Source organism: Cryptomeria japonica, chromosome 6, assembly GCF_030272615.1.
Source record: "Cryptomeria japonica chromosome 6, Sugi_1.0, whole genome shotgun sequence".
In the NCBI taxonomy this organism is placed as follows: domain Eukaryota; kingdom Viridiplantae; phylum Streptophyta; class Pinopsida; order Cupressales; family Cupressaceae; genus Cryptomeria; species Cryptomeria japonica.
The window spans coordinates 441180355-441204736 of record NC_081410.1 but is presented as its reverse complement, the minus strand read 5'-3'; the positions used below and the strand labels follow the sequence as shown (position 1 = coordinate 441204736).

At 38.2% G+C, this 24382-nt stretch overlaps 1 protein-coding gene across 12 annotated transcripts in view; it reads right to left on the bottom strand.

Annotated features, from left to right (window-relative positions):
• The window catches only part of LOC131037528 (mRNA cap guanine-N7 methyltransferase 1), a 131242-nt gene extending 107557 nt beyond the window's left edge, over positions 1-23685 (bottom strand). For 2 of the 12 annotated variants that reach the window (XM_057969696.2, XM_057969698.2), the window contains exons 1-3: positions 23352-23685; positions 22474-22598; positions 21759-21827 (exon numbers count right to left, since the gene is read on the bottom strand). In XM_057969696.2, the coding sequence (XP_057825679.2) occupies positions 21759-21827; positions 22474-22598; positions 23352-23415 (258 nt within the window). In that variant the 5' untranslated portion in view covers positions 23416-23685. The remainder of the gene's footprint in view (positions 1-21758; positions 21828-22473; positions 22599-23351) is intronic. The other 10 variants (XM_059207398.1, XM_057969695.2, XM_057969687.2 and 7 more) reach the window with 6 other exon arrangements.
• Positions 23686-24382: the final 697 nt, after the last annotated feature.

Below are 24382 nucleotides of genomic sequence, written 5' to 3'. Positions count from 1 at the left end.
GTCTGTTAAACCATCTCTTAACTACGCCCTGATATTTGGCGAAATTCTCTAATGCTTTATCTCTTTTTTCTTCTAATTTCATCAACTGTGTCAGTCTCCTTTGCACTCTGTCTTCGCCCTCCATATAATCTTGTATGAATCTCGGTGTAGGAATTCTCAATTGTACGAGGAAGACAGGCTCTTGGCCATATACCAAAAAATATGGGGATGTCCCCTATGAGTTCTTAACTCTCGTTCTATCTGCCCAAAGGGCGAATCTCAATTGTGTGTGCCAATCTTTTGGATTTTTCTCTAACAATTTCTTAATCACACTCAGCAAATTCTTATTCGTTGATTTGGCTAACCCATTACCCTGAGGATAATAATTTGATGAAAACTTAAGGGTTATACCATATTCAAAAGCCCAATTTGAAAATTTTAATGATGTAAAGGCAGAACCATTATCACAAACAATAGCATGTGGACAACCAAACCTAGTAATGATGTTCTCCTCTAAAAATTTAATCACAGCATCAGTTGTACATAACTTCAAAGCTTGAGCTTCTGATCACCGAGTACAGTAATCAGTCGCGGTTAGAATGTACCTGTGTTGCGCAGAGGAAGGTGGATTGATCATACCAATGAAGTCGATACCCCACATAGCGAAAGGTTTGGACTCGATCACAGGCTGCAGTGGCATAGCTGGATTCTTCTCTCGAATGGTAGCAACCTGGCATGTGTGACATGTCTTCACATGTTCATGAGTATCTCGGAACAAGGTAGGCCAGTAATAGCCTGCTCTCAAAATTTGGTGCGCAATAGCCAAGCTTGCACCATGACTTGTCCCAAATCTATTGTGAAAATGTTCCACAATCTATTTAGCTTCATTCTTTCCAACACATCTCAAATATATCCCTTCATGATTTCTTCGGTACAAAACCGAGCCTTGTAACATAAAATGTTGACACTTCAATCTTAATGCTCTATTTTGAGCAAGGCTCATATGCACGGGGCATCTATGGTTCAATAAATAGCAAACAATGTCTTTATACCATTCATCTGGAGTGACATCCTCAATTGCATAGACTTGTTGGACTAATCCAGGTCCATCAATTGCTAGAATTTGCGCCAAGGCTTGACCTCAAACAAGTCACATTGGTTGGATCTCAATGTCGTACTCCTGGATAGTGGCAACCCACTTTCCTCTTCTTTCTCCTAATTCATTCTACATAAGGAGTGTCTTAACTGCTGCATTTGGGACAATGGCATGAACTTTTGTCCTCAAAATGTAATGTCGGAATTTCTTTATTGCTTTCGCCAAAGCATAAGCTTGTTTCTCTACGTTCGGATATCTCAGCTCCGCATCTTTCAACGGTACACTCATAAATGCTATGGGATGTTCATCTTTATATTCATTCTTCTGTGTAAGGACTGCAGCACAAGTATGCTCTGAGGCGAATGAATACCCATAAAAAGGTCTCGCATAATCAGGACTGACCAAAACAGGAGCCTCAACGATGGTGGACTTGATTTCTTCAAATGCTTTCTTTGCTTATGTCGTCCATTCCATCTTGGCATCTTTCTTCAACATTTCATTCAGTGGTCGTATTATCTCAGCAAATACGAAGATAAATTTCCTCACAAAAATGATCTTACCAAAGAAGGACTTCAGTTCTTTCTTACTACTCGGGAGGTTTATCTTGGATATAGCCTCAACTCTTTCTAGATCAATGGAGATTCCTTTCTCCGAGATAATATGTCCTAACAATTTACCTTTTGTAACCCCGAATATGCATTTCTTGGGATTAAGAGATATCCCGTATTTTCTACATCTTTGAAATACCTTTCTCAAATCTTCGATGTGATCTCTTTTCCTTGAGAAAATTGTAATGTCATCCATGTAAATAATGATGATTTCCCAATTAAATCTTGAAATGCAATGTCCATAGCTCTTTGGAACGTGGCTCCAGCATTGACTAAGCCAAATGGCATCCTTCTGTATGCAAACGTACCCCATTTTGTGGTGAAGGTTGTCTTTAATCTATCTTCATATTCTACCATCACCTGAATGTATCCTGAATATCCGTCCAAAAAGGACATCATCTGCGATCCATTCACAATCTATAAAACCTCATCCAATGATGGAAGCAGGTAGTTATCTTTCTCTAACGCTTTATTCAAATTTCTAAAATCCACACAAAGCCTTATCTCTCCACTCTTCTTTCTAACAGGGACCAAATTGGCGACCCACGTCGAGTGTTGCACAGGAAAGATAATCCTTGTTGATAACAAATTTCTTCACTTCTTGATATATAAGAGGTTCCAGCAAAGGTTCACTGGCCTTTGTCTCTGCCTAAATGGCTTACTATCTGGTTTCAAGGGGATAGTATGTGTAATGATTGATGTATCATATGTCTTCAAATCATCATATCCCCATGCAATCACATCGGGAAAATCTCTCATATTCTTCAATATGCCTTCCCTTTCACAGGGTGTGCATGTTTTCCCTATGAATACATTCTTAACTTCTTTGTCATTTCCCAAATTCACAATTTCACAAGCACTTCCACTTGAGTCATGCAATCTTTCTATATTCATTTTATCTCTATCAAATATTCTTTCTAGCTCTATCATTCCCTTAGGAATGAAGTTTGTCTTCAAATCTAGGATACCATCTGAATCATATTCTACTTCTTCGGCTTCCTCTTCATCAATAACCCGACTCAGGAAAATATCTGTATTTGTCAGAAAATCCAATATATGCTTATCGTCTTCAAAAACTTGGAAATTGGTGACATTATCTGGCACGGATGGAACTAATGCGAGCTCCACTGTAAACTTCTTTAATCCTTCCATGGCAATGGGTGCCAAGGAACTAGCAACCTGCGCAAGCACATTTGCCACTTGATTCTATGCTCTGTATATTGACTTGATATTGAAAGCGTCAAAGCTCTCGATGAGATCCCATATCCTATTGCGGTATTTTGTCAATCTTTTGTCGTGGCAGACATACTGCTTCCGCACTTGTCTTGCTACAATCTCTAAATCTCCAAATACATGTAAAATCTTCACTTTCTTTAGAATGGCTAACAGCAATCCATGAACTAAGGATTCATACTCAGCAACATTGTTTGTACATGGAAACTGTAATCTATGGGAGGCCAAATAAGTTTCCCCTGAGGGACTAATTAATTCAAATCCGGCTCCTGATCCTTTCTTTGACTTTGAACCATCAAATCTCAATGTCCAAACTTGATCTTCGTCATGTATTTCTTCTTTAATTTTATCTGTAATTTCTTCATCTAGCCTAGGAGAGGCCTCTTTAATTTCTTCAAGTGTCAGAATTTCAGGAATTCTCTTGTGTATCTGATTCAAAGCTACCTTGCACATCGCGCAAGAGAATTCAGAATGAGCAGTATCGTGGATTCGGCACCAATTAGGCAACAATAAATTTTGAATGCGAGCGCGGTTGCCTAGCTCAACTCCCTGCTGGATATTCTTGAATACGAATCCTTTGAAATTTTCAAATATATCAACTTCCTCATCTTTATCGTGATCACTTTCTACTACAACTTCCGTGGAATTCACAATCTCATGATTTTCTTCTATCTTTTCAACTGGGTTTTGAAGCATCAAAACCTCTGCAACTTTTGGTCTGTAATTTCCTAGATTTGTTTCTAGGAAAAGAATTTCATTGTTTTCCCCATATTCTGTTATCATCAATCTTAATCTTGGGGTACTATTTATCTTGATCTGGTTTGGTACACCTCTCCATGGTAGCCACATGTGAGACAAATTGGTCGAAAAGTAACCATTCAGTCTTCGTGACCAATCTCGACTCAGGAGCATGCCATATCCGTCTAGAATGTCTACAACTGATATATCTATGAAGTGTTGGACTCTTGGATCCGCATCCAACTGCATATGAATATTGTTTAACTCTCCAATCACAGGCACCTATGTTTTATCTAATTGCGTAACTCTTTTACTAATCTGTATGGGGATGAGACCCAATTTCTCGCATATAGCCTTTGGCATTACATTACTTGAAGCTCCGGAATCAACCAGACAATTATGCAAGAGCTTGCCAAACATCCTTACTGAAAGCAAGAATGGGGCTGGTTCATCTTGATAATTCACTGTTCGCTTATCCCTATGGACTTGCAAGCTCTCTTCTTTTTTCACACTTTCTTTGGAAACTTCATCTTTTTTAACCGTGCTTTTGACGGAAGCAATCTCACTCTTAGGAAGGATTTCACCCTTGGTAGGATATTCAATCATAACTGGTGAATCCTTAACTCTCTTTACATTATCTCTTGTGAGAAAAGCTTTGCCTTCTAGCATATCTTCTTTCTTTGGCACATTTGCTGTCTTTACTAATTCTTCTTTGTTGGGCATATTAGATGAATCCTAAACTACACATGCCTCTTCTGATGACTATTGAATATTTGGTTCATCTTGAACCACATTTATGCTTGCTTGAGGAACATTTGAACATCTCTGAATGTTGGAACTGGTTTGAGTTGTTGCTCTCCCGGCAGTACTCTCATTTAGTCCATTCATTAATGTATCTCTGATATCAGGTACCTTCATTAGTTCGAACAATGGTAGGCTTACCTTGACTTTCTTGAATTCTTCTAACACACACAGACTCAGCCGCTTCAACTCCTCTATTGGAGGGGGAATGTTCTTCTGTCTATACTCAGGTGAATCTTGTGGATAGCTTGGTGTATTGCTAACACTTGGATTTGGTGGCGTAGCGAAATTGTTCGGAGGAACGGAAGTAGTTAAAGGCTCTTGATTCCTCTGATTCCTCTGATAAACTCTTGGTCCAGTGTTTCCTGACGACTGATGAAATACTTCTTTAATTCCTTCAACTAAAACACTGTTATTCAATGGTGGGAAATAGTAGTCTAGATCTTCAATAGGTCCATTGGCTGAAGCAGGTGGGAATTGACAATTAGGCGGAACCATAGGTCCATTCGCCGATTCTGGAGGAAATCTTCCACCGTGTTCGCACACTAAACTTTCTCCATAAACTGGAGGAAACTTGAAATCCTCAATGATTAATGCTTGGTCATATCTTGTAGTGGGGACAATTTCATATCCCGTTGTTGGAGTGCTATCTGATTCTTCATTATTTCGCACTTCCTGCTGGAAAATATCAGCAGCAACCTTGAATTCGGGACGATGCAATTCTGAATGCTGACTAGTGTTGTGTAATCTGCACCAATTTGATAAGGCAGCCTCCGCGAGGAAGACTCTATCAGTCGGTCGACTTTCCGAAGCTGGCGGATTGTCAAGAGGTGACGGCACATTTCCATTGTTGGGCGTAGCATTCCACGTTCTCTTCTGATAGTTCTAATTATTGCCACGATATCCTTGGTTATTCTGATTGTTGCGTTGATAATTCTGATTGTTACTTTGGTAACCTTGATTGTTATTTTGATTACCACCTTGATAATTTCTATGCATATTGTAGAGCTGATTGTCCTAGTTCCTCAAATGAGTAACCTCTGTAGATAATTTCTTTACTTGGTCGATTAATTCTTTCATTTCTTCTTTCTCCTCCTATGTCCTCGTGGATGTCACAGGATTTTGAAGGTACACTGGATGCGTTTGTGGAGCTTGAGAAATGGGTCCTCCAAGATGGAGTACTTACTGATTTGATGGCTGAGCAACTGGATACATCGGCTGTGGAACTTGATTCATTATCGACGTATGATGCACCAAAGCTTGGCTTAAATTTTGAATTTGATTTGCGGCCGCAAGCGACCCCAAATTGAGCAAACGTCCACTAAGATTCTGACGCAATATTTTACTAACCTCTATCGCCTTTGCGTATGCATAGTTCAAATTTGTTGGAGAGGGATGAGTTTGCATGATAGTATATATATCTCTCGAGCATCTGGAATGAGATAGGGAGTCTGCAACCTTGTATAAGCTTTCTGGAATCGGTTGTTGAATGAATTGATAGGTTCATTTTCTTGTCTTTTACACTCAACAAACTGTCTATGCAACTCTAATGGGGAAATTTGGATTCCAAACTATCCAATGAATGTCTCTTTCAATTCCTCCCATGAGGTGATGGATCCTGCAGGTAAATGGATGAACCAATGATACGCTTCTTCTCCCAAGGAATAGGAAAAAAGTCTACAAGCCACATCTCCATACTCAATTGGTCTATTTCTTAAATGGTCTTCAAACATCTTGATGTGATCTTCTATCGTCCGGCTTGAGTCACTAGCATTGTACTTCGAACATAAATTCTCCGGATTCTTCAGCATCTCATGAATGTCATCGAAAGCGAGCGGTGACGGATTGGTAACCAACCAGGTACCACCGTTTGGAGGTGGTCCTTGATTCTCGGCCATCTCTTGGTCCTCTTGTCGAAACTGTTGGACTTCCTCTTGATTTGGATCTGGAGGATCTGGAAAAGTATTGTCTTCTCTCAGCACGTCCCTTTGATTGAATAATCTATCTCTATCTGATATATCTAAACTCGATGAAGCCTCCCGCCTTCCAAGTCTATATCTGCGAGGAGTCCTCAACTCGCACGGTCTTTGTTCTCCAAGAGTTTATCTTAGAATTCTCTGAAGTCTCTCGGGTGAGAAGGAATTGATGCGATCCAGCGTGATCTATCTAGGATCAATCCGGACTTGTTGTAATCTTTGAGCAAGTAAATCTCTTTCAATCTGCTCCTCAATTTGTTCGTCAACTCATTTAGCTATCTCTTCTTCTTCGTCCAAGACAAAAAAAACTCTAATGTATTGTGGGGCACTTGTTTTCACTTCCCAAGCAAAGTTGTTCAAACTGGATATAATCTTTCTTTCGTCTGCCAGGTTGAGTTGCTTGAACTCAAGTTCGTCCAATTCAAGCTCGTTCGTTCTATCACGATCAGGCAGCACCATCAAAACCCTGAGACTCGGGCACAGGAAACACAAAATTACCCACTAAGCAGCCAAAACCCTAACCTAACAACGTAGAAAGCTGGAAAAGAGGGGGTCCCCATTAGCAATGGGGCGATGTGTGAAAAGGTCACAACACTACCCTAGGACATCTCTCTCAAAGAGGGAACATTTCTAAGACATCTCTTATATCAGTGATATTGGGGGAGCTTCTAGACATGCTCAAGATTTAGATAACACTCCCAAGTGTCTCTTGTGCCATCTCCAAGACTATCGACCATCCATGTATCAAACACCTCCAAAAAGAAAAAAAAAATTAAATCACACTTTTCTTGATGTTCATGCCACTAACCCTAAAAGCTTAAGGGTCCAACCCACACCCTAAGCACACCAAAAAACTACAAATACACCTCACACTCTCACTCCAAATTACTATGTATGATTATGCAAGGTTGCAAGTTGCATAGCAAGAGTGAGAGCAAGTACCAAGTGTTCAAGTTTCAACACAATGCTCAATCCAAAAGTAGGCAATTCTTCAGGGTAAGCCATGGCCCTTCACCTTTTGGGATTTGGATTTTTTATTTTAAGTGTTCATTCCTAAAGATAAAGCTGAAATCAATGATTATGTGCTATTTTTTTTGTTTTGTTTTCAACTTAAATAAACAATTAAATTATGAAATGTTCATAGAAATATATATGGTTATTAAATGTTCCTTTTAAGTTTTTGAAACTATTGTACTTATTGAGAACAGCATTTAAACAACCGTAAAAACAGCATTTAGGGGTTTTAGTATTAACTTTATATTTGTAATAGCAATATTTCAGATTTTTTTCATTTATTTATTAAATTAAAATTATTTAATTTTGAAATGTTTATTCTCAAATTTGCATAAATTATTAAAAAAAATATTAAGATTTAAATTTGTAATTTTTAATACTAGACAAATTAAGATTTTGTCTTTCATGCATAGTCTATTTTTATGCTTCATGCAACCTATAGCAAGAAAAACAAAAGCAGATTCCTTGTTTGACAAAAGTTGAAGAAAAAGGACTTCTAATTTGTGAATCGTCTACTTCTATGCTTCATGGAATTTCAAGTAAGAAAAACAAAAAGTCTGAAAAGAGAATCCTTGTGCCTTGAGCCTATGCATTATTTAATCAATTTAATAACCTTATAGCATATGTCTTGTTGGTGTACATTTTATCATATACCGAATATTAGAATAAAGTACCCAAAGATAATTTATCCTCTCTTGAACAAAATCACCACGTATGCTAAGATTGCTAGAAGATTATAAGGCAATTCCAAGGTTTCTTTTGTCAGGTCTTGACGTGTGGATAAGCTCAATGGGCATTGTGATATGCTAGTAATACACAAAGGGACTTACGCTTGAATTGTTCACTACTTTGGGATTTAGACAGGTTTATCGATTGATGCTCTTCTCTTTTTGGATTTTCGGATTAAGACTTTCAAAAACAAAAGATAAGAAGGACAAGGGTTTAGAAGTCAACTCTACTCCTATGAACTCAAGAGACGGTATTGATTTGGTGAACTCAATAAATCACACTTTGCTTCGCCTCACTTAAGACCAGAGAAACGGGACTCGCCCGAAATCGCCTAAACTCGGCGAGTCCGGGTCCGAGTCAGGCCAAACGAGTCCCAGGGGCTCGGACTCGGACTCGGCCGAGTCTGGAGGCTAAACTCGCCAGACTCGCCGAGTTGGCGATTTTGGCCCAAAATCGCCAAACTCGGCGAGTCCCGAGCCCTGGACTCGGCCGGCGTTGGCAGCAAATAAAAAGTCAAAAAAAAAATAGTTTGTAAAGTTTTTTTAAATCCGTTTTTTAATGTTAATTGTCTTCTAGCCCTAAAAGTGACTTTCATTTCATTCACTTGCAAAAAAAGGAAGAGTAAAGTGAGTTGGGAAGAAAAACAAGGGTGCATAGAAGAAAAACCAGCAAGGAGGAAGCTCAAGTTTTCTTCAATTTTTCACATTGGAGCTACATTGTGTTTCGATTTGGTGCATCAAGAGTTGGATAGGAAGAGTTTGCAGCTCATTTCAAGCTTGTTGTAAGAGGTATGATTGTTTTTTTTAACATTATTTTGTTTCTTATATGCAAAAATTCCATTTTCTATTCATTTATTTTGAAAGTTTTACATTTTCTTGTATGCAAGATCTTTTGTATGTTTGTAATTTGTATGTAGCATGTAGTATGTAGTTGTACTATGTAGGGTTGTATGTAGGGTTTGTAAATTTATTTTTTTTAAAATTGTAGGGTTTGACAAACCCTACAATTTTTTAAAAAAAAATTTACAAACCCTACTTTAGTTTTTTTGAATGTATGTATTAATTTTATTTTGTATTTGTAATGTTTTATTGCAGCAAACTTCACTTTATTATTTGCCTCAACTTCAACTTTCACAAAACTATCCTAAAATGTCTACTTCGGCTTCTAGACCCCCCATGAGAAAGGACCCTGCTTGGAAATATCATGAGGATTTTCCAGGGCAAGGAAAGGGGCAAACAAAATGTATGTTTTGCAAAACAATATTCCATGGAGGTATATATAGGCTAAAATACCATATTGCTGGTGTGCGTGGACATGATGCCGAACCATGCCTAAAAGCAGTCTCTGAGGCCATACATGATTGTTATGTAATGGTTGAGGAGATTGAAAGAAAAAAGAAACAAAAGGAGGATCGAGCGGCCATTGGGAGAGAGACAGTTTTAGGAAGAGGGACACAGTTAGGTTGTGTTGGAGGCCCTTCTTCCTTACCTCCATATCGTCCCAGTCAGTTGCTACTGCTGGTGCTTCCGTTTCTGCTTCTGCTTCTATAAGTGGCAGTGCCACTGCCACCGCCACTTCTCATGCTCCTACCACTAGTAGTCATAGTGGGAATGTTACCATTGGACCTAGGATTCGTAAATCTAGGTTGGATTCCTTCTTTGTGCCTCGCACTACTCCTGGGTCCCAACCGTCGCTATAGGGCATGGATTGGAACAAGGAGGTCCATGATGCTGCTAAAATGGCAATTGGCAGGTTTTGGAGCTACAACTGTATTCCATTCTTTGTAGCCAGGTGAATGTTTTACTTTTATGTTTGATAACTTTGATTGTTTTAATTTTTATACTTAACTTATCTCATTGAATTTTTATACTTAACTTATCTCATTGAGTTTCTTTGTGACAGGTCTCCTTATTGGCAACAAATGGTTGATGCCATTACCATATGCGGGGCGGGGTTCAAAGCCCCTAGTGAGAGTGATTTGAGGGGACCCATTTTGTCTCAAATGGTGGATGATGTGAAAAAGGATTTAGATGAACAACGCCACATATGGAGCACTAAAGGTTGCACCATCATGACTGATGGTTGGACGGATAGGAGAAATAGAACTCTCCTTAATTTTCTTGTTTCTTCCGCAGGTGATTGATTAATTTTAGTTTCATATAGTCTTTAATTTTTTATTTTTTATCTAATGGTTTATTGAATGATCATTGACCTATCTTTATTTTTTTATTTCAGGGGGCACCGTTTTCATCAAGTCCATTGATGCCTCCGCCCATTGCAAGAATGCCACCTACCTATGTGAGCAGATAGAGGAGGTGATTGAAGATGTGGGTGAGGAGAACGTGGTACAGGTGGTGACCGACAATGCAGCAAATTATGTTGCTGCGGGTAAACTTTTGATTACAAACTAATTTTGTTTGCAAATTAATTACTATCTTGTAGTTTGTACCTCCATTAATTACAATTTACAATGCAACAAATTATGTTGCTGCAGGTAGACTATTGATGGAGAGGCACCCATCTATAGTTTGGACTCCATGTGCTGCTCATTGCATTGACCTCATGTTGGAGGATATTGGAAAAATCCCATGGGTCAAGAGATGTGTAGAAAGGGCAAGAAATGTCTGCAAATTTGTATATAATCATTCATGGGTGTTGGCTCTTATGAGACAATACACAGAGCAGAAGGAGTTGCATCGTCCAGGAATCACAAGATTTGCCACAAACTTCCTCACATTGCAGTCCATGCTTAGGTCTAAGCCTGCCTTGAGACGTATGATTGTTGGTGAGGAGTGGTCTTCCTCATCCTATGCTACCACCCCTGCAGGGATAGAGATGGCAGACTGCATTTTTGATGAGCAAGGCTTTTGGGTCCCTTGTGATGAGATAGTGAAGGTAATTTTTTTATAAATTCTACAATTTAGCTTCATGTTTTATAAGTTATTATATGTATTCTCTTATTTGCTCATTTTTCTAAATTACACAATATTTTCAATTTTGCAGTTTGTTAAGCCCTTGGTGGTTTTGTTGCGAGTTGCGGATGGAGATAAGCCCGCAATGGGCTATATATATAAGGGCATGGATAGGGCGAAGGAGGCCATCAAATTCGTCTATGGAGCAGATGAGAGCAAGTATGGTCCCATTTGGGAGATCATTGATAGGAGATGGCATCATCAGCTACATAGGCCCATCCATGCGGCAGCCTATTATCTGAATCTGGCATTCCGTTTTATCCCTTCTTTCAAGGCTGATGCGGAGGTCCTTGATGGGCTATATGCAATCATGGAGAAGATGGGACCTGCCGGTACTTCTCAGATAGACCTTTTTCGAGAGCTACAGATGTTCTCAGATGCACAAGGGGAGACCTTCTCTCGTCCTGTCGCCAAACACGCTAGAACAACTATGATGCCAGGTAAAAATAAATTGTTAGGCTTAATTTTAGTTGTATTCAATACTATATTGTAACTTGTTAAATGAGTTCATGAGTGAGACTGATTTTATTTATTTTTCTCATTTCAAACTCAGATCATTGGTGGAACTTTTTTGGCCCAGAGACACCAAATGTTCAAAAGTTGGCCATTCGTATCTTGAGCCAACCATGCAGCGCATCAGGTTGTGAGCGCAATTGGAGTATGTTTGAGCACATACACTCCAAGAGGCGCAATAGATTATCTATGGAGAAGATGAATGATCTCGTCTTTGTTCACTACAACCTCCACCTGAGAATGAGAAAGAATGCAATAGTTGACATGTCTCCTATCATTCTAGATGAGGTTGATCTTGAAGCAGAGTGGGCCAATGAGAATCAGACAGCTCCTGGGACTCCTACAGCTGTATTTAGTGATGATGACATTGATTGGATCGACCAGGTAGATACAGAGGCTGAGGCTGTAGTCATGGTAGAGGAGGAGCAAAGAACACGAGCAGAGACAGGAAATACTGAGACTCGGAGTGACACAGCTGTTCCTGATGTTGGTGAGCATGACACAGTCGTTCCTGATGTTGGTGAGCATGGTATGGTGTCACAGGGAGCAACTATGGCTGCTGAATCATCCAGGACCTACTTTAAACACCTTCGCAGGGGGCCAGGGCGAGAGGGTGCATGGCCATCTCAGCCATAGGCTTGTACACTTGTAGTTGTATTTAGTTTTACTATTTACCTTTGGTATTTGTATGAAACATTTGATGATGATCATATGATGACATGGATTTTTTATTCCATGAGTTTTGTAATATTGTATACATTTGACAATATTTATATATCTATGTTTCTTATTTTCTTCAGCTACAATTTGCGTTTATGCTTATGTGATTGATGTATACTTGTGTATGCAATCAAATGAGCCGAGTTTAATGATGTTTTTGTGTCTTTAAGGTGTATTCAATAAAGGGTGTCTGAAACAAGTTTTAAATCTTTAAAAATCTCTAAATTTCTTGAGTTTTTCACTTTCCCGAGTCCAGCCGAGTCTGGAGCCGAGTCTGACGCCGAGTCCCGAGTCCGAGTCCGAGTCGGCCTTGCCGAGTCCGAGCCGAGTCCGAGTCCCGTTTCTTTGCTTAAGACAACTACACAAAGCAGATGCAATCTTCGAAGAATGTGCTTATGATCAAAAGTTTAAGCATACACAAAATGGAAAGCTCAAACTAACTTTGTATAATGAATAAAAATCATCTATCCATCAAGAGTATGAACAGAGATACACCACGAATCAATACTTATCAAATCTTTCATTCAATCTAACAACATGAAATAAAATCTAACTAAGATGTTGAAGAAATTGAAAACCTTGCCAATCACTAAAATAATAGAGATTACAAAGCCTTGAGAAAAAGCACACAAGTAATGTATTATCTGAAAATGACCTTCTTGCAACAATATTTCAAAAATCTCACACTCTCCAAATGAGAGGAGGCAACCTTATATAGGAGTCCCAAAATTTGAATGGCCAAGATCAAGCAGCGATCAAGGGCCCAAATTGAAAGATAAAAACCCTAATTAGGGTTTCCCAAAACTCTAACAGTTTGAACAAAAGAGAAGGAGACAAGTGGCACAGCTACTAATTTCACTGAGGTGGCCATCCAGTTTCCTTTTCAGTAGATGCAATGTATCTAGACACTAATGGTCGAACCTCCTCCATGGTGACACTTGGCAAACTACCAATTTGGTAATCAACCATGTCCATGTCATCAGTACATGTGGCGAGAGTGTTTTCCCAGTCAACTGCCTCTGCTAGGAAGTTCTCACCAATAAGTAAGAATCTCAAAATCCTAGTGAGATCATCCTTGAGAATCGGTCTTGAAACTTTGAAAAAGTTTCCTTGAATTTTGACCCTCAAATTCTCTATATGTAAATGTTTTTTCTCGCACTTCATCTTGCTACAATATCTCGGCTGCTACAAGGAAAACCTTGTCCGGAATACCTCTGACAATCTTTTCAATTTCCAAACACTTAGCTTTGCACTTCCTCAAAAATTCAACCCTGGTTGTCAAAGCAAAGTACCAAGTGCTGAAATCATATCTATCTCTTGATTGAATAACTTCTCCATCTACCAGATCCTGCTAAGAAAGCCCTCTGATGGTCTTTGAGTGTGGGATTATTTTGCTTTGAATCTCCTCAACATCTTCCCAAGCTTCAGCTATGTCTTGAATTCTACTTAACAAGAAAGAGGTGGAGTCATATGCTGATACTAGATTTGCAACAAGTATGTCAGCACGCTCCAAGGCATCAGAAGTCCACCCTTTGGCCTCTCTGAACGTAGTCTTCATATCCTCATAATCCTTCATTGACTCTAGTGGAAGAGGTGCAGGAGGAGCAACCGGTACTTCCCGATCAAGTGGTTTTGTTAAGTGTTGAACATACTTCCTCCATTACTCATTCTCAGCTTCAACCTTCTTTCTCTTTTCAACCTCTTTGTTCAATCTTTCCTTCATGGTATTGCAGGAGTCATCGAATTCCTGGACTTCCTGAATCTTGGTGGTCTTCCCCAAACTTATAGTAGTGACCTCATAGTCCTCAGGAGTAATGTTGTCTTGAGTTTTTCTTGCCTTTGGTACTACTACTTGTATTGATCTGAAGCCTACACTATCTCTCTGAATCAAAGAGAACTTCTTAGCTGGTTTAGGTGGTCTTGTTTCAGCTGGTTTATTCAATTCAGCCAAGAATGTTGTTGTGTTCTCTACCTGATGAACCTCCTCAGGAACCTTGGCTTTCATTCTTTCCCTCAACCAATCCGGGATGGTTGATTGTTCCATGCCACTCTCATCAAAATTATCTTGAACTTCCTTAGGTGTAGTAACTATGCCATCAAGGAATTCTCTCTGAGGTTATGGGTTCTCAACTTCTAGAACTCTGGTGAGAATAGGGGCCTGACTTGGTTCTTGAACCATTTCCTCTATGATTTCCTCAATTATGGGAGGAGTATCTTATGTCTCATTAGCTTCCATTCTACTATCATGTTCTTGTTCATCAACTTCAATGACCTTCGCCAGACCTGTGCATTCTGCTCACATCTGCATCTCCAGTGATTTTCTTTCCTTTAGCCCTTATGGAATTCTCAGTGGGCTCTTTTCTCTTCCTTGACCCAACACTCTCTGGATTCTTTGGGTTACTTGATGTACTCTTATGATTTGAAGACATGGACTCATCAATCCCCATGAGATCATAGGTGAAGGCAACGTTCCTTGCTTTCAGTTGCTTTGTTCTCTGAGCTGCCCACCATTTGGAGTATTCGATCACAGGTCTCATATGATCACCCAAGTCAACTCTTTCAGATCCTGTCTAATCAACTAGAGCAAGAGGTTCATTCTTTAGGGTGGCCTAATGTGGCTGTTCATATTCATTGTCTTCCTCAAGTTGGTCTGCCACTTGAAATACCTCGGATGCCCTGATCAAGCTCAGTGGGATCCTGGACCAAAATCTCTTTCCGATTTCGAAGTTATCAGCTGCGTTAGCCCAATAATCTTCAAGGTCTGGTCTATGCTCGAACCTCTCTTCATCAACTTGTTTCATCCGATGAAAAGGATCGAAATAGCCCCTTGCTTGATATTGAAAGAATGGGTACCATTGAATCTCCTTGTCGGAATGTGTGGTAGCTTAGGTTGATGGACATGTCTCCAATCCATTTCCGATGCTAAGAGAAAATGCACCTATCTTTTGTTTCCTCCTTTGCACAACCATAAAGTTTTCCAACTGTCTTACTACTTCAAGTAGTACCATTTTGTTTGTAGGAAACATGGGTAATCTATACGGCTGTTCGGAAAATCCCTGGATCCTTAAGTAGGTGAACCTAGGATATTGGATATACCAATACCCAAACCTGCTGATAAAATCTTTTAACTCTTGAGAGAGTTGCTAATGAAGACCTCCCTGAAGGGTTCTCATGATGTGCATTAGGAATGCATCATTAACTCTTTTCAAATGGAATTTCTCCTCCAGGTGCAGTTGTGGATAACAATCATAGACAGCGAATTGGTTCTCCTTATTTCCAACAGCTCCTCTGCATACAAGGCCTCTATATCTGTATGTCCTGGCTAAAGAATAGACCAAATAAGAACTCATATAAAAGGTTCTATTCTTCTCCAAGTTTCTCAACTGATCATCCAAATTATCACTAATGATTCTAGCCCAGTTTATCATCTTAACGCCAGCAGTTACCTCATGGATAAAATAGTACATCCATGGCTCAAAGGGAGCACCCTGCTGGCTGCCCATGACTCTGTTCAGTAAAACTATGAGGTCTCCGTAATCTTCTTCTGAAATATGCCCTCACAAGGAGCTTAGGTATCTTGGAAACACCTTTCCTAGGTTTCTCCAACCATGAATGGTTGATATTAGCCTCATATTCTTCTACATTGTCATTGTATAGTTGGGTTGCTTCTTCCCTCGTCATATAGACCGTGTTGTAGTATTCAGGGATGCGAAAGGCCTCCCTAATTGCTACTTCTCCAATATTTGTGAGAATCCTTCCATCAGGTGCCATTATCTCCCTATTCTTTGGGTTATAATGCTTGAAACACTCTACTATCAACTCAGTGCATTGCATTGCTGGAAGGAAACCACCAGCCTGCACTATACCATTCCGCATCATCTTCCTTGCTATCGCTGTAGGAAATTGAGTGTCCGTGTTGTGCATCCGTTTCTTGAACTCCCTAAGGTTTATGTGTCCTAGGTTTGTATCTCCCACTTGTTTCCACTTAGAGTTTATTATTTATTCTAGAGGGGAATCTTTGTCAACTTGGAACTTCATCCTGACCTTGCGCGATGTTCCAACCTCGGAGGTCATCCAAATCTGCAAAAAGAATAAATAAATTTAAGTTAGGATCTGCATTTTAGGTGTGATTTTGGAGTTTGGTAGCTAAGTATATTATGATTTTTACTCTTTCTTTCCAACACTTAGCCTTAAAATTGGGGTTTCAACATTTAGAATATTCTGAATATTTTAACAAAACCCCTGAAAATTGCCAAACTTAAGAAGTTCAAGGTCTGATTTCAATCAAAAATCAGAACCTGAGAGCAAACTATGTCCAAGAAAAATCGACTTAGTTCAATCTAACTGACTTATAGGGCAGGAAATGAGAAAGAGACAAAAAAATTCATTGTATTTGTTCTTTCTCTTTGAAAAATTTAAAAGAATCAGGTAAGAAACCCAATAATCTGCCCATAAGATTCATTTTCACCTTCAAAAGAATGAGAAAGAAGGGAAAAGATGCTGCTTAAGACAAAACTCAGAGGTTTGTCTCACAAAATCAGAGGATCTGTCCTTCAAACAGTCAAGGTTCTTCCAAAATCTGTGTATGAACTTGTGAAAAATTGTTGACAATCTCAGACTTACACTTGAAATCGCCTTTGAAATCACTTCCAACCTGCAAAAACTCTTCAAAATGTCCTTCACCTGCACAAAATCTCTCTTAAACACTCTCAACTTGCTCTTGAAAGTTCGAACTTCAAATGAAGAAATGAAAGAATCAAGAAGGTATTTATATGAAGTTTGAATTTCCTAATTAGAAACAACAAAGGATCTTCTAAAATTTGTTTCTAATTTGTCCTTCATACATCGAACTTGGACATTTAGTCTTTCGAATTTGCAAAGCAAGTTTCTAAATGGGACCTCAGTGAACTGTCATCTTTTTGGCAAGTTCGAACTCTACATTTCAGTTCAAAATGAAAGTTTCTAAATTGGTTTTCAGTTGCAATTCGAACGCATTCTTCAATATTCTCTTTTCAAAAACTTTCTAAATCAGCCATAGTTCGAACTTTTGAAGATAAATCTTGATGACATCACCCTCTTTCTTTCCAAATTAGCAAATATCTTATGAGGGCGGACTTTATTGATTTCATTCCCTATATAAGGAAGGCGGACTTTGTAATGTTTGTGCACCACATATCATGCTAGAGCAGACTTCCTTTATCTTGCGCACTCAACCTCTTCATAGGGCGGACTTAGCAAAACATATGCACCTTTATGTTGGTCAAGGGCAGACTTTGTAACATTTATGACTCTAAGGAGGGCGGACTTTGTCATGCTTAGGCACCACTTACCATCTCCTTCAAGGCGGATTTGACTTATCTTGGGCACCAAGGAGGGCGAACTTCATCAACTTCATGCCACATTGCTTGTTTGCTAGGCGGACTTGCCTTGACTTAGGAACCTTTCTCATGCCACTTCCAAATCCCTTGGACGGACTTGATTGATTTCATGCACCTTGTACAAAAGCGGACTTGAGGAGATTCATGCACCAAGGTGAAGGCGGAGTTCATTAACTTCATGCATCTTACACTCAACCAAGGGCGGATTTCATTCATTTCAAGCACCAAGGAGGGCGGACTTGGTGAAATTCGTGCACCATGAGATCAAAACTTCAAATCTTCATAACTTGTGCAATTCTTCTCGGATTTGTTTGAAATTTGAAAACCACTCATCATTCATCCATTGAATTCCTCTGGATCCCTAAAATTTAGGAAATTGGCTTTTTCGAACAAAACTTGAATTTCGAAGGAATTTGACAATCATTTTTAGTGAATCTCAGAGCCAATAATGCAAACCCTAGATCCCCTTTCCAAAAATAGAAAAAGCAAGCATCCCTAAAAAATAGGAAAAAAAATCTAAAAATAGCCATTTCGGGGAGCGCACTTAAAATGCCAAAAACGAAACTTCCTAAAAAATAGGAAAAAGAAAAAAGCAAAACTTTCCAAAAAAAAAAAGTTGTTCAAATTCACTCAAATCGGTTGCAATCTTCGTCCTTCGGCCTTTCTAGGCACATTGACAATGTCTAGACTCTGTTTTGACCATGGTTTGCACAAACTGACTTATGACTTCAAAACTCAAACCATTCAAAACTAACAAAACTGGCAATACCAATGCCGGAAGGTCACAAGGCTCTAACAAAAACCCTAGAAAGCAAGAAAAAGGGGAGGGTCCCCATTCTCAATGGGGTGAGATGTGAAAAGGTCACAACATGTCTGAAATTAAAATTACGATAACTATAACTTTCATTTCTTGCCATGACACACAAGTTCTTTTCACAAATTGTGTGATCAAGAGGGTCAGCAAGAGGCAGTTGAATCTTTGTCTTTGATTACAGATGTGGCAGGTGAGAGTGAAGCAAATAGTTGAATTGGTAGTGGTGCTTTTAATTGCCCTTCCAAGAAGTTAGAATAATTTCCCAAGGGTCCTTTCAATAAGAAGTCCCCTTTAGACAATTGGCAACCAAAGTACAAGCAAAACATACCACAATGGGGGGCACAAACTGAAGGAGATGTCATTTCTATAAAGTTGATTTCAAGGAAGCATTACAAAAGTTAATCCATGTCTCCTTAATGTCCAAGGAAAAGGTGTAAATGTATGTAAGGAATTGTCGCTCAAACAAAGAGCAGAAATAAACAGATTGTGGGATTGCAAAGATGACCGAACAATTGTACTTGCTACCTTTCCATCAAGGAGTCATACTCCAACTAGTCAAAGAGCTGAAATAAACAGATTGTGGGATTGCAAAGATGACCAAACAATTGTACTTGCTACCTTTCCATCAAGGAGTCATACTCCAACTAGTCAAAGAGCTGAAATAAACAGATTGTGGGATTGCAAAGATGACCAAACAATTGTACTTGCTACCTTTCCATCAAGGAGTCATACTCCAACTAGTACTGGCGCTTCCCAGGAATTAGGATCCACGAATTTGTACTACTACTTTTCCATCTAGTTCAAGGGCAACAAATCCTAAGGGGGAATATAGAATAACTAGCAATAGTGATGCTACAGACACAATGGCAAAATTGTTCAATGTGCAAAATAAGGATGAGGCAAATGATGCCGTTGGGATATTGTTCTTTATTAATAGCATTTCATTCCATGTAGCCCATTATCCTTATTATAAGGACATTGTAGCAAATATTATATGAGCAAGATCATCATATGTCCCACCAAGGTAGACAAAAGTGAGAACAACAATCTTAGATAAAAACTTTTCTAAGATTAACATTATAATGGATAAAATAAAGGCTATCTAGGTCACTAGTAGATGCAATATAGTCGTGGATGGGTGGACAAATATCAAGCATCATCCACTAAACAACATCATGCTCAAATGTGGAGAGGACACTTACTTCCTTGGAGCTATTAATTATTTAAGGAACCTCAAGGATGCTGATTTTCAATTCCAATTCCTTAGAGGTGCTGCTAAGGAGGTTGGGGAAAAGAAAGTGATGCAAGTAGTGATAGATGCAGCATGTGTGCAAAGCTGCAAAAAATAGATTGAGGCAGCCTACAAGCATATTTGGTGGACTCCTTGTTGTGTGTATGCCATGAATAGTGCACTCAAAGACAGCCAAGATTGGTCAGAACATAGAGATAGTTAATGATGCTAGAGATGTGCAATTGCAGCCACCACACTTCACATGCACTCTTCAGGACCTTCTCCAAGAAGGAATTTTTGAAACCTATAAAGATTAGGTATGCATAGTATTTAATTCTCTTGGAAGGATGCTTAAGTTGCAAAAGGCACTGCAACTAATGGTCATGACAGCAGCATGGAATCAGTGGCACAATTCTAAGTCAGAACAAGAGAGGAAATGAAGGTGGTGGTAAAGAGTGACACTTTTTGGGCTGATACAAAAAATATTGTTGCAATCATTACTCTAATTTTCAATGACATTGGATATGGGGATGCTAATGCACCTAGACTTGGACAGATGTATGAGTGCACTGACAATAAATTTGGCCAAATGAAGGTAATTTTACAAGAGAAACACCCCACATTGCAATTCTACATTGAACATATTCAGCCAATCATTCATCACATAGGAGAAGCTTTTTTCTCTTTCACATGTTACTGCTCCATTTGACAACATGTTGCAGGTGACATACTAACATTTTCCCTCAAAGCTACTCTAGTGTACAATATTTTCCAAACTTGCCAAATCTGTCAAAAGTTGGAGTACTTGACGTCAACCACAAAGAATTATCATATTTTACTCACTTGATAAGGAGGGACATTGGATTGAATCGCCAAGTTTTGATGCATGCTGTTTGCATAAATGAATTGGGATCACTGTTCTCAAAAAAAAGCTAGTTGATCTCAGAGAAATAAATCTTCATAATTTGGTGTCTGCAAAGCAAACCTTTATCCTTCTGTGATAAACTGCCACCAACAGGCAAATGTCTCACTTTGGAGACCGCCAATACATGTAAATTTAGTTTTGTTGAGCAATCCTAGATGGTACTTCTAATCTGTTCTTTAGGAAAGGGCAAATCAATATAGCTGAGTAGTGTAGTTTCTCTGTATATAATATGTCAACATCATTAATGAGTGAAGATTCTTCATTGGAAAGATCAATCATTGGCAATGACTAAAAGAGATGTAACAGAGCATAGCATGACACTTCCCTTTTACGAAAACCTTTGTATATCTCCGCCATTTGATGGTAGCAACTCTTTTTACATTATTAAGTACCTTAAAACAATTTCAATTAAAACTTAGTTCCTTTATCAGCTTTCCCCATGCAAGCTTCACCATGTTGACTGATGATTGAGGATTCCTCATTCTGAAGAATAGTCATTGGAAAGATCAACCATTGGTAATGACAGAAAGAGCTGTACCAGAGCTAGGTTTAACCCTTACCTTTGAGGCTAATGAAGAACATTTGGGAAAGGAGCGTGAGTTATTATGTACAAATAGTGACACATGTCACTGTTTAGGTCAGGCAGACCTTTCTTGTCTCCTTCATTTAATAAAATAATAATATACACTATTAAGTACCTCCAAGCAGTTTCAATTCAAACTTAAAGTTGTTTGTTCAGATTTTTCAATGGCCTACCCTAAAAGAACAGCAAAATCCTAGCATATTTTAGTTCGATTACAATAACATCGAAGTCTGTATCTGTGGCACAATAAATGGTAGAAACAATCACCAACAAAAGAATAAAACTAACATCTCAACAAGACAAAAATAAAAAGTATACCAAAAAGAAATTAAGATCAAAATGACCTAGAAATTTTTGATGGATTTTAAAAGCAACCCTAAACATAGCTCAGGATGCGGCCAATATTTTGTAAATGCAATAATTAATGCAGAGGTCAGAAAATGATTACGTTTCCACACACAAGGTCCAAAACAACATCGCCTTGTCGAGTGTAAAGCTGAATCAATACACTTTTGATCTGTAATAATAATATGAAAATTGGCAAGGTTTTATCAAAGTAATTAAGGAAAGCATTCCATAAATAAGGTATGATCATCACCACAATGTATATCAGAAACTACAAAGTTCTCACTTTCTATGAGAGAACAAATTGAGAAAAATTTAAGGAACACGTATTTTTACAATAAGTTTAACAATCTTGGAAAAAAGATACAATAATATTCTCAAATTGTTAAGTCTGGTGACAATCAAGAAAACATTCAATATTCCTTAAAAGTGAAATGCAGAGCTTCTGAAAAAAATCTGTGCTTTTTTAATTTATCAATGTTTTGGATCACACTCCATTATTCATCGTCAAGAGAAAGAAAAAAAAATTGCACCTTTTAGATAAGCTTTTTGGCAAATTCTCAAAAAGTAAAATAATTTTTCAGAAATTTGAAGATGTCTTTGTGTTCACAAGGAAATATTCTTCTAAAGGTCCGATAAATAGACCCAACTGGATAACCTCAGCCACTAATATTTTCTCCACACATGCAAGACAGTTCAAACTATCATATGATGTATGCCTAGTCTCAGACCAAGCAGCAGATCATCTCTGTTTCTGAAAATTAAGTACCTATGTACAATAATATATGCAATGGCTTGGAAGGAAAGCGATATATTACCCAATTGTTAAGCTTCTTCAAGTGAATGATAGGACTAGCTTCTCTCTCCTCTAGGGTTTGGTTAGTGCGTTTACTATAGTGTTCCGCAACTTTCTGCGCAAGCTTCTGTGTATTATCGTTTTCACCTGTGCAAATGCTCCAAAAATCAAAAACAAATTAGAACTCTAAGAATCTTCACTTTCAAGCTTGCTGAAGAAATTTCTAGGTCAAGAATTTCCCTGATTCTAAATGCCTGGTATAAAATTTTGTAATTTTTTCAGTGAGTTTTACCAAGCCAAAACTAAATCTGTTTAACATGAGCTACAAAGTCATGCCATATTTCAAGTTTAAACAATTTTTAGACCTACACTAGCCAGCACACCGAAATTCCCTGATTCTGAATTCCTGACAGCAAAAAATTTAATTTCTTATAAATTAACCATTATAGTGCATAGGTTGTGTTCAAAGTGCGAATTTGTGATATATATTTCAGGAACTAACTGAAAAAAAATGTTCTTTACAAACAATTCGATCCTCGCTAATGGACTCACCATTAGGAAAGAAGTCGTTGCTTTTAAATTAAGCAGGCCAAATGAAATTTCAATTAAAGAAAATGTATATATGTTCTTGAAGCTTGACATGTCTCCCACAAGAATGTACCCATGGAGAAAATTTAAAATGCTAACTTTACAATTTAAAATTCCTAACACTAGACACCTAAGAAACTCTCTGTACATTTTAAATGCCAAATCTAAATTTTGTTTTACGGAAAATACATAACCATGCAAAAATATTCTTGAGGCGGGCTTTCAACATCTGACCAGCTTGGCATTTTGAAGTTCCTAAAAACCTTATAACACATTAAAAATTCTCCAGTGGACATAAAAATATTTGCTTACTAGTTTTCAATTGCTTTCCCGGAGGCGGAGATGAGGAAGAAGTATCTTCGTAACCTCGCTTCATTTTTCTCGAAGAACTATTTCTCTAGCCCAAAAACACAGGTTAAGGGAAGAAACCCGATCTTTCGACCTGCCCGAGAAAAAATTTGAGTCTTTTCTAGCGATTTCTCCGATCGTTTTTCTGGTTCTGTAGCAGCTAATATACCAGTAGTTGTTCTTCTTAACTGTAAATTTTGCCGATGTATGACTGAGCAAGATGAGCAAACGACAAGGCTGTGGTCATATGGCCAAGTGACATTCTTTTTAAGCAGGTGACGCTGAATAATTATATAAGCGAGTTCACGGGGATCAGTCCGATTTTGATAGGTAGGTTCAAGTTATTATTATAGTAATTTTTTAATTTTGTATTAAAAACCTAAATTATTGTAAGTTAAACATTATATTGGATGGTATATAGAGGCATCATCCAATGTTTAATAGCATAAATATTCATAATATTTTGGGTCAAGAGTACATATTTATTTCTTTAATTTAAATAAATTTATAAATATTTATGTCTATTAACAATTTGTTATTTGATACATAATGATCTGAATTATTTTGTCAATGCAGAGGACAATACCCAAAGTAGCATTTGTGGTATTGTAAACACATAACAAATCATATAAAATTTCATTTCATTGAAAATATATAAGAACCATACAATTTTTTTGGCAAACTCTGTGAAAGAGAGTTGTGTGCCCTTGAATTTATTCCATTTGGGCAAACTCTGTAAAAGAGAGTTGTATGTCTGGAATGTATCCAATTTGGGCAAACTCTGTAAAAGAGAGTTGTATGCCTGAGCCTGTACAATTTAGGCAATCTTGTGAAGGAGTGTTTGCCTATAACTCTGTAACTCCATAACTCTCCAACTCCTTGCAATTGGATTCAAATTGGGCTTATTTATAAGCTTTTAAAGAAGCTGAACAACCACCACATTTATGTCCGCATTGGAAGTCGAAAAGACAATCCAGTATTGAAAGGTTATTACA